Source organism: Triturus cristatus, chromosome 10 (assembly GCF_964204655.1).
Source record: "Triturus cristatus chromosome 10, aTriCri1.1, whole genome shotgun sequence".
NCBI lineage: Eukaryota > Metazoa > Chordata > Amphibia > Caudata > Salamandridae > Triturus > Triturus cristatus.
The window spans coordinates 535,412,384-535,427,175 of record NC_140593.1 but is presented as its reverse complement, the minus strand read 5'-3'; the positions used below and the strand labels follow the sequence as shown (position 1 = coordinate 535,427,175).

General features: G+C 43.4%; 1 protein-coding gene across 9 annotated transcripts in view; it reads right to left on the bottom strand.

The window, feature by feature from the left end:
* Nucleotides 1–14,792, bottom strand: part of KMT2C (lysine methyltransferase 2C) — a 1,736,691-nt gene that overhangs the window by 1,316,103 nt on the left and 405,796 nt on the right. For all 9 annotated transcript variants that reach the window (XM_085632007.1, XM_085632012.1, XM_085632004.1 and 6 more), the window contains exons 10-11: nucleotides 2,196–2,368; nucleotides 1,601–1,764 (exon numbers count right to left, since the gene is read on the bottom strand). In XM_085632007.1, coding sequence (XP_085488133.1) covers nucleotides 1,601–1,764; nucleotides 2,196–2,368 — 337 coding nt within the window. The remainder of the gene's footprint in view (nucleotides 1–1,600; nucleotides 1,765–2,195; nucleotides 2,369–14,792) is intronic.

The following is a 14,792-nucleotide window of genomic DNA, read 5'->3' as shown; positions in this document are numbered from 1 at the left end:
TCCATTCTTATGAAAGAGAAAAAAAAAGCACTAGTACACAAGAGGAGAGTTCCAGACACAACCACTAAATGGCAGAATAATGAACAGTATGTGAATTTAGTAAAGATTCACGCTCCAAACTTGTTCTTATCCTATTCCTCCCAAAAAGAAACTCTTCCTCACAATGAAGAAATCCAATGATTCTTACAGGATCTATGCACTCTTACCATGCTTGCAAGCCATGAGTTCTAGAACAACTTTAAATTACTGGTATTAAACAGAGTACAAGTGTGCACCAGATGGCTGTTCCCCAAACTAGAGATACCGAGGTTAGCCAACTAAGAAAGATTAACATAATTCAGATTTTGGTAATATAACTCTTAGCTTGGTACCCTACCTAAATGGCATGAATTTAGGTCCATGATAACTGAGATACATAGAATAATTGGGTAAACAGGTGGACTGGTGTTACTGGTCACCTTGATTCAGATCTAGTTCCACAGGTTAGAGAGCAGTATAAAAATTAGGAAAAAAAAGAAAATAAAAATCTGAAGTGTCCCCTCAAAGCTGCACTACCCAGACCATCCTAGGACTCTCTCTTCAACAGGTAGTGGCAAAGTCAATAGGTGTCACATCCTTGATGCTGTGCAGAATGGCTAATAAAAAGGAGAAAAAACCTACATAGCTTTCTGCATTTGTAGGGGCAAACAACAAGCATGCACACTGGTAGGGAGGAGAAAACATAAGTGGGGAAAGCAACAGAATCCAAATGGTATGGAAGCAACAGGACGTAAGGGGTCAAGAAGCACAAAGGGAAGGCCAAAACAAAAAGAAGGCACACGGGGGAAGAAAACAAACAAGAACACAAAACAGAGTTCATGCTCACGGGAGAGCAGCTTGAAGGGCGAAATTGCATAAAGTGTAAGGATATGTAAGGGAGAACAAAGTTGCAGAAAATGAAATGTTTATAATTTTATGAAAAGAAATGTGCAAGGTAAGAGAAGAGGGCAAACACACTGAATGGTAAGAATGCATGCACTCCCACTTCTTTGAAAAGAAATGTGTTGGGAGAAGTGCGAAAACAGAGAACTGAGGAAAAACATGAACTCTGATTGAATGCTTTTAGAAAAAGAAGAAAAGGGCCTTGAAATGCAGACACTTGTGGAAGTATAAAAGGAGTTAATCAGAGAGCTGGTAAAGAGGCTATGCTCCACCGGAGGGACTACAAACCGTATTGATTGGAAAAACAAATAAAAAACATTGAACAGAAAGCAAGAAAATAAGACTGAAAAAACATTATGCCAATGGAACGTAATGGGCAGAGGTGCTTGCCAGGTCAGCTATAGAAATGTCCTCCAATGTCCTTGACAACCAGACAGCTATGAGGCTTAGCAAGCTTCACCCTAAGAAGCGTTTGAAAGGAATGATTCAGTAGGACAGAACTGCCAACGCTGATATACAATTTAAAGAGAAATTGGTGGCAGCTACGGAGGATTCTTTGGCGTGTGCAGCTATGTGTAGCTACTTAAGGAGAGTAGAAGATTTTTAACAGTTTCTGCACATCAGGTAGACACCTGGCAAAGATGTAAATTTAAAGAAATTATGAAAACGTTCCCAATACCTGAATCAGACACTGGCACCATCTCTAAAATTGTCGTCTCTGGACAGGACTCCATCTCCTCTCCTTCCCTGTCTAGTTGCTTACAAATAGTGCAGATATAGTCATCTTTGTGGAGCGAATCGGTTTCATTTTCTGTACAATGGTCACATTCAGTATGAATCCACCTAAAGTAATCACAATATTTTATTCAGCTTAATAGATATTAAGATTTTTTTTAAAAGAAAGTGGATAGTTATAATTTACACAACATCCCAGAATATTTAAAACCATGTGAATGTGTACATCATATAAAATCATATGCGGTTTAACCACTATACCTATTTATTGTTAGGGGCCTGCGGGAATACAAAACAAATTCCTATCAAAGCTGGACCCAACATTGCAAAATATTATAACAATCAGTAGTGATGCAAAATATCAAAACCTTTTTCATGTTTGATACTAAAAGCATACTGTGAGGACATTCTAATTGATAAACTATTTCATACAGCATTAAAAAGCAGGCAATATATTTATCTATGGATTCACTGCTAGCACTGCTGAGATGACAGCACAATTACAACAGGATGCTGTCTATATGCTTTTTTTGTTTTACCTTTTACACATTTGACAATGTAACATATCTTTCCGCAGGTCTGGATGGTATGGTTTTTCACAGAAAGGGCAAGGCAAGTTTTCATGTTGCTGGTAACAGCTGTCACATACTAAACAGTTGTGATGCCACTGGCTGCTGGTTCTGGTGCTACACTCTGAGCAAATTCTGCAGTTCTGAAAGAAAAGATTAAATGTTCCTTTGTTTGCATTTAAAATGAACTTTCTAGTGATGGAAATAGATGGAAAACAACTAATTACAAATTGACCTTATATCATTATGGAGGGCTGGAACACAATTTTCTTATAGGAACAAATATCAAATCATTAAAACATTTTCGAAGTAACATTTAAATCACACACATTCTATTCTCATCAGAGCCGTTCTGCAAGATGGGATGCCAGGCACATTTCACACACTGGGAGGGCAAATGAAACTTGCCGTTGCAGGCTGAAGTGAAGTACAAGGGTGGCAGTGACCTTACTAGTAGATGGGAGCAGTGCTAATGGGTATAATTGCACTGTCGGGGATGGAGGAATGAGAAGTGCATCGGCTATTCATTTGCCATCCTAGCACAGAATATGTGTATAAAACAGGAGTGTCACTTATAACAGATGATTGTTACGTAATTCAATGACCAATAAATGTATGAAAGGACAAACAAGTTCCTTACCTTCCATTATGCCTTATCTGGTAGAGACAGGATCTAGCTGCAGACTCCCCCTCCCCCCCCCCCCCAGGCGCCAGACTGGATCCGGAAATGTTCCCATGAGTACCTCCACGCATCGGCAGAGGACATCGTGTGACTGCGTATTGATGTTGTCTTCCGGATGGCATGTCCTTATAAGCCCTTGTCCAACTTGCCGACGTTGGTTTAATTTGTGACAACGTCCACCCTAACATTGCGGAGCCAAGTAGATAAACAGTATCAGGAGACAGTTTGCCATAAAGGGCAAAAAGATATATCAACAAGTACAGAATGAAAGAACATAAGTAGAATGCGAAGAGGGACTCCAGGAGAGAAAGGGCCCTCAGATCACATGCAGGGAGGATGGGTGGGTCGATAAGGAATCTGCGGCTAGATCCTGTCGCTACCAGATAAAGTGTTACTGAAGGTAAGTAACTTGTCCATCTGAAAGAGACATCTGGCCAAAGATTTATCTTAGAATCAATATCCAAGCAATACCATCCTCAGAGCAGGGGCTGCAAACGGACCACACCTAAGATTCCCAAATAGGAGAAGCCGGCCCAAAAACAAAAAGGTATAGACTATCTGAAAATGGTAGGAGAAGCAAGATGCTCACCGAGAGGACTGAACTCAAAGAAGGACCATGGGAGTCCATATGGAATGGAAACCTATAAGACTGTAAGAACACGGTATAGAACCAGGAAAAAAGGCAGACCAAAGGGTAGTGCAGCTTAAGATCGGGGAATGCAAAGGGACCAAGAACAAGTCAATAGAGTCCAGGCCAAAAACAAATGGAAGGAGCATACATAGCGTGCTCAGCTGCAGCAACACATACAACGGAGAAAATGCACCCCACAGATTATCAAGGAAACTATCCTGAGAAACAGAGTTTGAGAAAATAGACCTCCAATAAGAAAACGATGGAGAAAAGAGAACAACAATGAATGCTGAAGAGCATCGCCAGGGAACCACAAGAACGGAAAAAGAAAACCCCCTTACATTTAAACTCTTCTAGGTATACGAGGCATCCTCCGAGAGAATGTAAATAAGATGCTTACTAAAGAAAAGAAAGGAAGAGACAAGCGCAACCAAGAAGGCTGAACCAGGTCACCAAGAAGGGATCTACAACGCAAGAAGGCCAGACAAGCATATGTGCACAAAACACACCGATGTAGAAGTAAAAGACCTCTACAAGAGATCCAGGCAAGAGATAGGTTCATACATGCAGAGACATACACATCTCAGAAATAGATAAAAATGCACAGAAAAAACAGAGAAACTCCTGTAGACACACAAGTTGTACTGGGTAAGCGAAAGTATATCCACTCCACCGAAGGTAACCTATGTCCCCTGCCAGTGAGCGGAAGGACGAGAAGTGAAGGAACAAAGGGTACTCCAAGAACAGAGATAACCAAGGGAGGACAAAAATAATACATCCCACCATTGTAAAGAAGAAGTTAAGACAGTAACCGAGGTGGAAACAGAAAGACAAGGCTGGAAAACTTCAACACAATGATGCCTAAGTGTAGGAAGTGGAAGGCAGTGCCCACTACTGAAAAACAAGGTTAATGTAAAGAAGTGTGGGTGACGCTGAAGTAGTTTTCCACAAACAGTGTTTATTGTAGAGTACAGAGAGCCATCCCAGCTGGCAGGGTGAAGACACAGGCTGTAACTGCCACACAGAGAACGCTCAGGGGGACATGCTCATTAACATTCTATATGATATATTCTCTTCACCATATCACCACACCTCCCTCCTTTTAATAAAAAAAACTGAAGCAACTGAAAAAGAAGTGAAAGGGAAAAGGAAGGTACAGAAAGGAAAAACAAGGGAAATAATATTACAATAAAACACATAGATGAACTTAACCGTAATCTCGTAATTTACTCGGCCTGGTTAGAACCCTGGTACTCTTCCTGACACCACCCCAAAAGCATTATGGTTAAGTTTCACATTTCTGGAAGATGAACACGGATCCTTAGCAACACGTGAGGTGCTCCACCAATTTCCATTAGCCAATTTCACAGCATTCTTGCGAATATCTACTACCTGCTGAGAATCTAGAAATTTAGAAAAACCTTTTCTTACTGAAACTGGGGATACAAATTACATAAGTAGCACACTAAAATGCATCTGAGACATACAAATAAGGTCCTCAAAGACAGGGAACAATGCTAGAATGCAACCGTACAACATAAACAGAATACCTGTCACAGAGTAAGTACTCGGGTAGGAAAATTCAAGAGGTAGATAAAGCCAAAAGACAGACTCCCAGGAGACCGCAAAACAAGATAAGTTCCAGATGGCTGGGAACGAAATCTGTCACTGACAGCATAAATGAGACAAAAAGTACTTGCAGAAAGCACGAACACCACACGGGAATAGGTTGTATCCCTGGACAGGAGAGAAGAACTCTGCTTAGGAAGGCGGGAAACAGTCAAAACAAGGGGAAGCAACAGTCCCTGACAGCCGAAGTACAATAACCGAGTTAAGACTCCATACCACCATGACTATTCCTGAGCTGGCACATGGCAGAGTCGGTGTGCGTGCCAAAAAGGGAGGTACAATCGAAATGCATGTCAATTAAAGCAGTTTGCACAGCCTCTGACAACCTGTAAGTACGCAATCATGTGCATCGACGTGCCTGACCAACAGAATCAGTAGTATCCACACCACAGCGGATGCTAAGTGTGGGAGCTTTCTGCCTATCTTGTACCAAGCGAACAAGAGCATTCCGGGCTTCTTCCGGAATGGTAGGCAAGAGGCACTCCACAGAGTCCCACAAGGTGTGGGAGAAGCGGGCGAGCACACAAGAAGTGTGCAGAGAGCACAGAGCGGTGCTAGAAGAGGAGAAAATATGCCTACTACAAGCGTCAAATTTCCTGGCCTCCTTCTCCAAAGAGTCAGGGGAAGAAAATCATTTTTCTATGTGGCTAAGGCAGCCTGAAACACAAAATATTTTAGCAGAGGGATTTCTAAGTAGACAGGAGGCATCCTCCGGGTCCAGGTGATGTCTGTAAGAAATTGAGCGATCCACAGGGAGCCCTGTTTCGGGTTCAGTTCAAGCATCCAAAAGAATATCGAAAAAACAGTCACTATAAGGAAGTACAATCTCAACATTAGGCTGGGCAGGGTGTAGAACACCAATTAAGGTGTCAGTTAACGATTCCACTGAGGGAAGGTGTAAATCCAGGGCAATCGAAACTAAATGGAGAATGTCCGCCTATTCAGAACTTGCCTCCACAGCCAAACGGGGAGGTGACTGGAGGCTGGCTAAGATTCAAAGCACTGGCATCAGCCAAGGCACGTAACCAGCCACAGGGCATAGGGGGTGGACTGTCATGAATTGGAGGAGAACACACCACATCTTCAATAGTAATTCCACAGCTATTGTCCTCAGAAAACAAAAACCAGCAGAAGGGAGTCTGAGACGGTTGATTCCATTGGTTTCTCATCCAACGCCGTACAATGAGGACGTCAAAGAAAGGCACACTGCTCTTTTGATGAGAAATGCCAAGTGGGCCGAAAACATCCAGAGGAATTGCAGTATGGATCCGCGTGTTAACGTGGAAAAGAAGGAACGGACAACAGCACGTCGCCGGAGGGCTTATATGGAATCCGTTGATGTCACATCCGGGAGATGATCTCACTACGGAGTCTCAACTCTCTCTGCTGAGGCACAGAGGTACTGTTGGGAAAAATTTCAGTTTCAGTCTAGTGCCTAGGGAGGACCCTAAGATAAGGAATCTGCGGCTAGATGTCTCAAGCAGATACATATATTAAAATCCAAGCATACTTTTGCAACTTCTGAAATCGGTATTACATATTTGGCAACATTGAATATTCATCATACTGTTAATAGTCCTAAGTGCTCAAAAATGTGATCACACGATGCAGATAACGGCCAATGAACGGTGCGTGTATATATATATATAAAAAAAACTCAAAAGACCCCTCTACAACAGATTGTGTGAGCACAGGTTGGAATGCAGTGGCCACCAAAATTGTTCTGATTATATAAGCTTCCTGTTGTAACTGTAGGATAGGTTGATGGTGTTTCGACCTTGACAGTACCACTAGGTCATCAGAGGAACAAACAAAGTGTTTACCTTAGCCACACTGTTCTGTAGAAAGCAAGAAAAAAATTGTATTAACCACAATAAATAGAAATAAGCATTGGCAAAGCCAATGGGTCTCACCAGTGCAAAAACTATTGGCTTTTCCAATGTATTTTAGCCATTAAGTACACCAGTGTGGCTGCTATTTAGCATAGCTAAAAATTGGTGGGGTAGATTGGAGTGCGGTAGAGTAGAATGGGGTAGACTGGCGTAGAGTGGAGTTGGGGAGATTGGAGTAGGGTTTAATGGTATAGAGTGAAGTGGGGGTAGAGTGGGGTAGAATGTAGTGGAGTGGACTGGGTAGGTTGGAGTGGAGGAGTTGGGGAGATTAGCCTTGTGTGGGGTAGACTGAATGGGGATAGATTGGGGTAGAGTAGTGTATATAAGGGTGGAGTGGGGTAGATTGGGGTAGATCAAAATACGGTAGATTAGAGTGGGGTAGATTACGGTAGAGTGGAGTGGGATATATTGGGATAAACTGGAGTGGAGTGGGATATATTGGCATAGATTGGATTGGAGAAGATTAGAGTGGAATAGACTGGAGTCCGGTAGATTATGTGGATTATAGTAGGGTAGAATGGAATGGAGTTGGGGTAGATTGGGGCAGTTTGGAGTGGGGGTGTCTGGAAGACTGGACTGGTGTCGGGTAGACTGAAATGGAATGGGATAGATTGGGGAAGAGTGGAATACAGTTGATTGGGGGTAGATCGGAGTGAAGCAGGGTAAATGGGAGTTGAGAGGAGTAGAGTGGAGTGAGGTAGATTAGGGAGGAGCGTGGTAGATTGGAGTGTGTTAGATTAGAGTGGAGTGGGTTAGATTGCATTGGAGCAGATTGGAGTGGAGTAGAGGGGTGTGAAGTGGGGCAGATTAGATCGTAGTGGACTATATTGGGGTAGTTTGGAGTGAAGTGTGTAGACTCGTTTAGAGTGAGGTAAATTGAAGTAGGGTAGATTGGAGTGGGGTGGGTAAATTTAGCTGGAGTGGACGGAAGTGGAATGGTGTGGAGTGGGGTGCAGTAGATTGGGTTAGAGTGGAGTGGGATACATTGGAGTAGAGTGGGGTAGAGTAGAGTGGGGTAGACTGGAGTGGGGTAGGGTGGGGTGAGAGGAGGGGCGTGGAGTGGCATGTGTCTTGGAGCGAGTGGCGTAGAACGGAATGGTGCATCACAGAATGGAATTGTGTGGCGTAGAATGGAGTGGCAGAGTGGAAGGATATAGAGAGGAGTCGAGTGGCGTAGTGTGGAGTATATATGGTGTGGTAGCGCACAGCCATTACAGACAACACATTATCAATTGAAATGACCATTCCATTTCCACCGAAATACGGTTTTACTGCATACCAATGATGTGCATAGGCATCGCCTGGTGTATTGATGTTTTTTAATCATATTCAAATACTTGTTTCCACCACACTTCAGGATTACAAAAAAATCTAATATATTCTGAAACATCAGCACAATTCATTTTTTGGTATGCAAGAAAAAAAAACATCCTACACCCGCTCCTCTTACATGGATGCTCAGCAGGATTATCACATATATCCTCTCACTTTAAAGTTAGAGAAAGAAAAGTAAACATTAAGTTCCCTCAGAAGAAAGATCTTGACATTTGACCTCTGTCTTTGAATGCACAGCAAATATGACAAGATAAGAAAAAGATTTAAAGGCCAGTTTAAAGAAAGTGACTTTGTGGAAGAATACAGTAAACAGGTAGGGACAACGGGAGGGATGAACTCAAGCTGGACAGCCTAAAGCAAATAAAGTAAGCAAATAGGCAGAAAATAAGAGTTACAAAACACAAACCCAATGGTAATTAACAGGTGGAATGCATTCCTAGGTCATCTTTCTAAATGACACCAAGATATCTTTAGAAAATCAGACCACTTCACTGACTAGTATGCTTCAACCTAAAAAAGGAGTCAGCATGGTGAGTTGTTTTCATGAATAATTACTAAACAATTGAGCGAATCAGGATGGAATTGGCGTAGTGGTCCCCTAATACTCTAACAAGAATACAGGTGCAAATGGGCACCATGTGAATTAAGAGTGGGTCACAGTGAGGCTAAAGAGCTGCACTTGAACCCTAAAATACTCATTACAACATGTGCCAGCTGTGGAAGAGCAGACTAGGAGTCTCATATAGATTTATAGTAACAAGCATTGGCATAGCCAATAGGTCTCATCTTTGGGACCTTATAAATGTTTGGCTAGAGCTATTGATTTTCCCAATGTTTGTTAGATAGGTCTATTCCTGCAACAAACTTGAATAAATGCGTTGCAAGAGTAGAAATTGAAGTGAGTACACCCTTATTTAATGGGATGCAAATGAAGGAGTTTCTCCACGACAAAACTTATGTTTTTTGTGAAAAAAAGAGAGATGTGCATTGTGTATATGCGCAGCTCGGCCAAACTACATGCATTGCACCCATTGTGGACAGTCCTCTGCGGACAGGCCGTAGGAGTGGGACATCGGAGGAGAAGGCATGGACACCTACCTACTCAGAATGTAGAGTAGAATTCTGGCTTCTCCTGGACCGGCTCCATAGTGCCTAATGCCGGCAAGCCCCCTTTCGAAGCGCTTCGAGTCCCTGGACCAGGGGCATGAGGCACAGGGAGAAACAAGGCAAGAGCAGCTGCTGCGTGTGGGCTGCTCGAAATACTGGTGCTGTGTGTCAAGCAGTGAAGCCCAATTAAAGTTTTACTCGTGAAATGCAAATGTTTAAAGAAATAACAACACAGAACGTTTCATACTATTTTTAATTGGAAAGCAAGCTGATTAAAAGTCACGTCTGAGCCACCATGGAAGAGGCGGCATTAAATGCTGGCTGCCAGCTGCACAGGTAGTGGTGTAGCAAGGCTGCCGTGGACCCTAGTGTAAAACCAGTGCCAGCTGGACATCCTCGATGTCCATGTTCATGGCGGGTCCCTACAGAGGATTACTTCTTCTGTTCCAGACTTGAAAAGCACAGTCTGCTCACACTGGTGTGGGGAGGCGCCCTGGGCGGGGAGGAAGAGGCTCTCAGGGAGGAAGAATGGAGAGCTGCTAAAGGCAGGAGGAGACGGTCAGGGCTGGGGAGAAGCCGCCGCCAGATTAGAGTAGGAGAGACTCAAGTAGGAGAGAGTCAGTGGTGAGGAGAAGCCTGACTCGTCAGTATATGAGGTTGCCCGGGTGGGGGAGATGAGGAGGCAGCAAGTGGTGAAGAAAACAAAAGGGGAGTAAGTCGGTAGTTAGAAATCAGATAGAGGATCAACAGTGAAAGTGAAAGCAGCGTGAATAAATAAAAAAGGGCGCGGCCACACTGTGACTAAATAGAGTAAGTTAACATAATTACACACCTGATGCAAACTGCGGCGTCCCTGAAGGCGCTGTGCTTCTACACAGCCGAGGCAAACAAGAAAAGAGTGCACAAAGAACCATGAACAAAAAAAGAAGGCAAGACCACATAACAGGGCAGTTGCCTGGGAGGGTCGGAAACACCAAAAGGTGGGACTAACTAAACATATCCACCAAACAAAAGCAGCCCTTTACAAAGGGCACTAACACGAGCCAATAGAAAGCATGAGCGGTGCTTCAAGCCTGTGTTCAGATACTACATTCCTCGCAGAGCAGCGCATGCACGCGGCTAGGCTCGACCTAAAAAGCAGGAGAAGGAAATACCTTGACACGGAGACATGAATGTGATAAAAATGAAGCCACAACTAAGAGCAGAATGCAAGCAGTATCTACTGTTTGCAGTAGACAGTCCACAAGTATAATATTGGTGAGGTGTTTTCCCAGTAGGAAAAAGAAAACAATTACTACTGTCTGGCAGCGGAAAAAAAGACCAGTGCACTCAAGAAGGAAGCAGCAGCAACTGTGTGCCTACATAAAACAATGTATGGTGCTTCAGCAGGTTATGAAAAGGGCTGCGTGCAACCGTCAGTGTCAATTAACCATGAGAAGAGAAGAAGGTCGCAAGCCCTTGACTTAAAAAAAAAAAAAAGAATCCACCCAGTAGCGAATAAGCCTACCCCAGCGGAACGGAGCCAATGTCAGTTTAAAGATCAACTGAAAAATAAATCAGGAATAAGGGGGAAAAGGTGTAAAAGTGGCAATAACATGCCAATGTTGATTTACGTGCACATTTACATGTCTTGGGAGGCAAAGGGCATTAACATGGAAGAAGAACGAAAAAGGTCACCAAATGTAGTTTATTATAAATCAAAACTACCCCAAGCACAGACTGAAATTTTAGTGCAAGGAATGGACAGCAAAAGTACACATAACATTTATGCCCAGGGCAAAAGAAAGGAAAATCGCCCAAACTGTGAGCTACATGGACAGAAGCAAATTAGGGTCCACAACAAATACACTTTCTGAAGTAATATAACAAATCATTACGAACAGAACACAAACTCTTGGAGCAATATCCTCTTGTAGAATATTTCACACAATAGAAGATTTTGCACTTGTACAAGAGGTCTGTAAACCTGAATAAAACAATGTCATGCAACTATAGTCAACAGCTAAGGATAAGATTTACGAATCATAAAATCTTGTTATGTTACATCCAAATAGTATTTGTCAGGACTTGCAATATCAACAACTATTTTTAAGGATTTATATCTGCAAGACTATAAATAGACGCTCAATGAAAAAGAGCAATTAACTACGGAATGCGCATTCAAAGATGTGTCCTTTGATTCTTAAATTCTCAAGAGCTCAATCACCAGTATTTCATGCAAAGGAATAAGTCGTGCTGGATGAAACATTGTAAGAAACGGGCTCTATGTATACTGCACCAAAGTGGGGTACAGTGTGCATAGAGTCCAAGGGTCTCCAGAGGTAGGCAGAGGTTAAAGTTAGATAGAACCTTACTCTCCAAATTGGTATCTTGGCCGAGCAGTAAGGCAGTATCAGAGGACAGTGTTAAGCATTTGATGTACACACACAGTCAGCAAATGAATTCACATACTCAAGAACTGAACTCTAGGCCAATTGTTTTTGTATAAAAATATACTGTTGTTAATTTTTAGAACCAAGCAAGCCTGGTACAGGTAAGCATTAAATACTTTTCGGTAATAGGTTACTGGATATAGAACAGTTAAAAAATGCAATAGGAATTGTACTTTGTTTGATTTACAGGGGAGCAGTAGTATGCAACACTTAGCAAATGCAGTACGTTGAAATGAATAGGCTTTTTCAACAAATTGCAGGTAAGTTGCTTTTACGTTACTTTTTCTAACTCAGTGCTGGATGTCTAGATTCAGCACTGGGACATTTCCTGAAAACAGTTGAGAAGGAATATGCTACTTACCAGTATGCATCTGTTCTTGGCATGTAGAGCTGCAGATCTACACACTATGCATAGATCGCCATCTGGTGTTGGGCCCGCATGTTTGAACTTGTTTTTGTCCTGGAAAGTCTTTGGAAGTCACAAGATGGGTGACTCCTCCTTTGGATCATAGTGCGCATGGGCATCGGCTCCATCCTCAGATTGTTTCTCGCCAGCAGGGAAATGATGGAGCTTTGTAAGAAACAGGAAAGATGCCCATGTATACTGTATCTAAATAAGATAATACTGGAACAGATAAAGGCAGCCGGGGAGGCGGGTGGCCTTGTGTAGATCTGCAGCTCTACATACAGAGAACAGATGCATACTGGTAAGTAGCATATTCAGTTCGAGGCAAATGAGCTGAAGATTAAACACTATGCATAGATTGTATAGCAGTATCCCCTCCTAGCGGCGACTACCGGTATCTGTTGCAGTGGTTTGAAATAGTGTTTTCAGTACAGCCTGGCCCACACTAGCTTGTTGCTTGGTTTGCACATCTACACAATAGTGTTTAGTGAAAGTGTGCGGTGTTGACCATGTAGCTGCTTTGCAGATATCATCTAGTGGGATGTTCCCTAGAAATGCCATGGAAGCCCCTATCTTCCGTGTAGAATGGGCTTTAGGGGGAACGGAAAGCGTTTGTTTTGCTTTGTGGTAGCAAATCTGGATGCATTTTACAATCCACCTAGCTATCCCTGATTTTGAGTTGGGGTTGCCCTTGTGTGGTGGAGAGAAAGAGTCAAACAGTGGTTTGGTCTTTCGGAAAGGTTGTGTTCTCTGGATATAGTAAAGTAAGGCTCGTTTGACATCTAGCGTGTGCAGAGCCCTTTCTGCAACGGTCTGAGGTTGCGAGAAAAATACTGGTAATTCTACAGATTCGTTTAGGTGAAAAGGGGAAATGACTTTAGGTAGGAATTTTGGGTTGGTACGGAGAACAATCTTGTTCTAGTGCATTTGAAGAAAAGGTTCTTGTATGGTAAGTGCTTGTATCTCACTGACCCTTCTAAGGGAAGTGATGGCTACAAGGAGAGCTGTTTTCCATGTGAGGAATTGCAGTTCGCATTTATGCAATGGTTAGAAGGGAGGCCCCATCAGCCTTGTGAGAACGATATTTAAGTTCCACACAGGTGAGGGTGGTACTCTGGGGGGAATTATTCTTTTGAGGCCTTCCATGAAGGCTTTAATGGCAGGTACTCTGAAAAGCGATAGGTGCTGCCTGTTTTGTAAGTAAGCTGCAATTGCTGCGAGGTGTAACCGAATGGATGTATAGGCTAGATTACACCTTTGTAGGTGGAGTAAGTAGCATATGATGTGTTGTATAGACACATCTAGAGGATTGATTGTGTTGTTATGGCAATAAACAACAATTCTTTTCCACTTGGCAGCGTAGCAGGCTCTAGTGGTAGGGCATCTAGCTTCTCGGATGACGTTCATACAGTCAGGGGGAAGGTTTAGTTACCCCAATTCTAGGATTTCAGGAGCCAGATCACAAGGTTGAGCTGAGCTGGGTCCGGGTGCCTGATCTCTCCATGGTCCTGGGTTAGGAGGCATGGTGAGAGGTGTAGCTTTTGGTGTGGTACTACTGAGAGTTCCAGCAGCGTGGTGTACCACGGTTGTCTGGCCCACGTTGGACCTACTAGGATCGGTGTGAGGGAGTGCTGTTGTAGCTTTCGCACCACTAATGGAATGAGTGGGAGAGGCAGAAAAGCGTACGCAAATTTGCCTGACCAGTTCATCCATATCGCATTTCCTTTGGACAATGGGTGTGGGTATCTGGCGGCGAAGCTTGGGTATTTTGTGTTTTCGTGGGTGGCGAAGAGGTCTATGTGCGGATGCCCCCACATTTGAAAGAACGGATGAAGAACCTGTGGGTGAAGTTCCTACTCGTGGATCTGTTGTGTCTGTCTGCTGAGCAAATCTGCCACGGTGTTTTGGACTCCTGGGACATGTTGAGCTAGGAGAAAGATTTTGTGGGGAATTGCCCATCTCCATATGCTCTGTGCTAATTGAGAGTGCTGTGGAGAGTGTGTGCTGCATTGTTTTTGAATATAATACATGGCCGTCATGTCTGTGCGAATGAGGACTGCCTTGCCTGAAATCTGTGTTTGAAAGGATTTCAGGGCTAGAAAGATTGCTAGTAACTCCAGATGGTTGATATGGAGTAACTTTTGTTGCAGTGTCTATGTGCCCTGCACTGTGAGGTGTAATAGATGAGCTCCCCAGCCGGAGAGCGATGCGTCCGTTGTTAGTATTATTTGGGGAACCGGGTCCAGGAACGGTCGACCTTTGGAAAGGTTTGTGGTGTTCCACCACTGCAGAGAGAGATGGGTGCGACCGTCTACCAACACCAGACCTGTCAGTTGCCCCTGGGCCTGGTTTCATTGGCGCGCTAAGCACTCTTGGAGTGGACGCATCTGGAGTCTTGCGTGAGGCACTATGAAAATGCAAGAGGCCATCATCCCTATCAGTTGCATAAACAC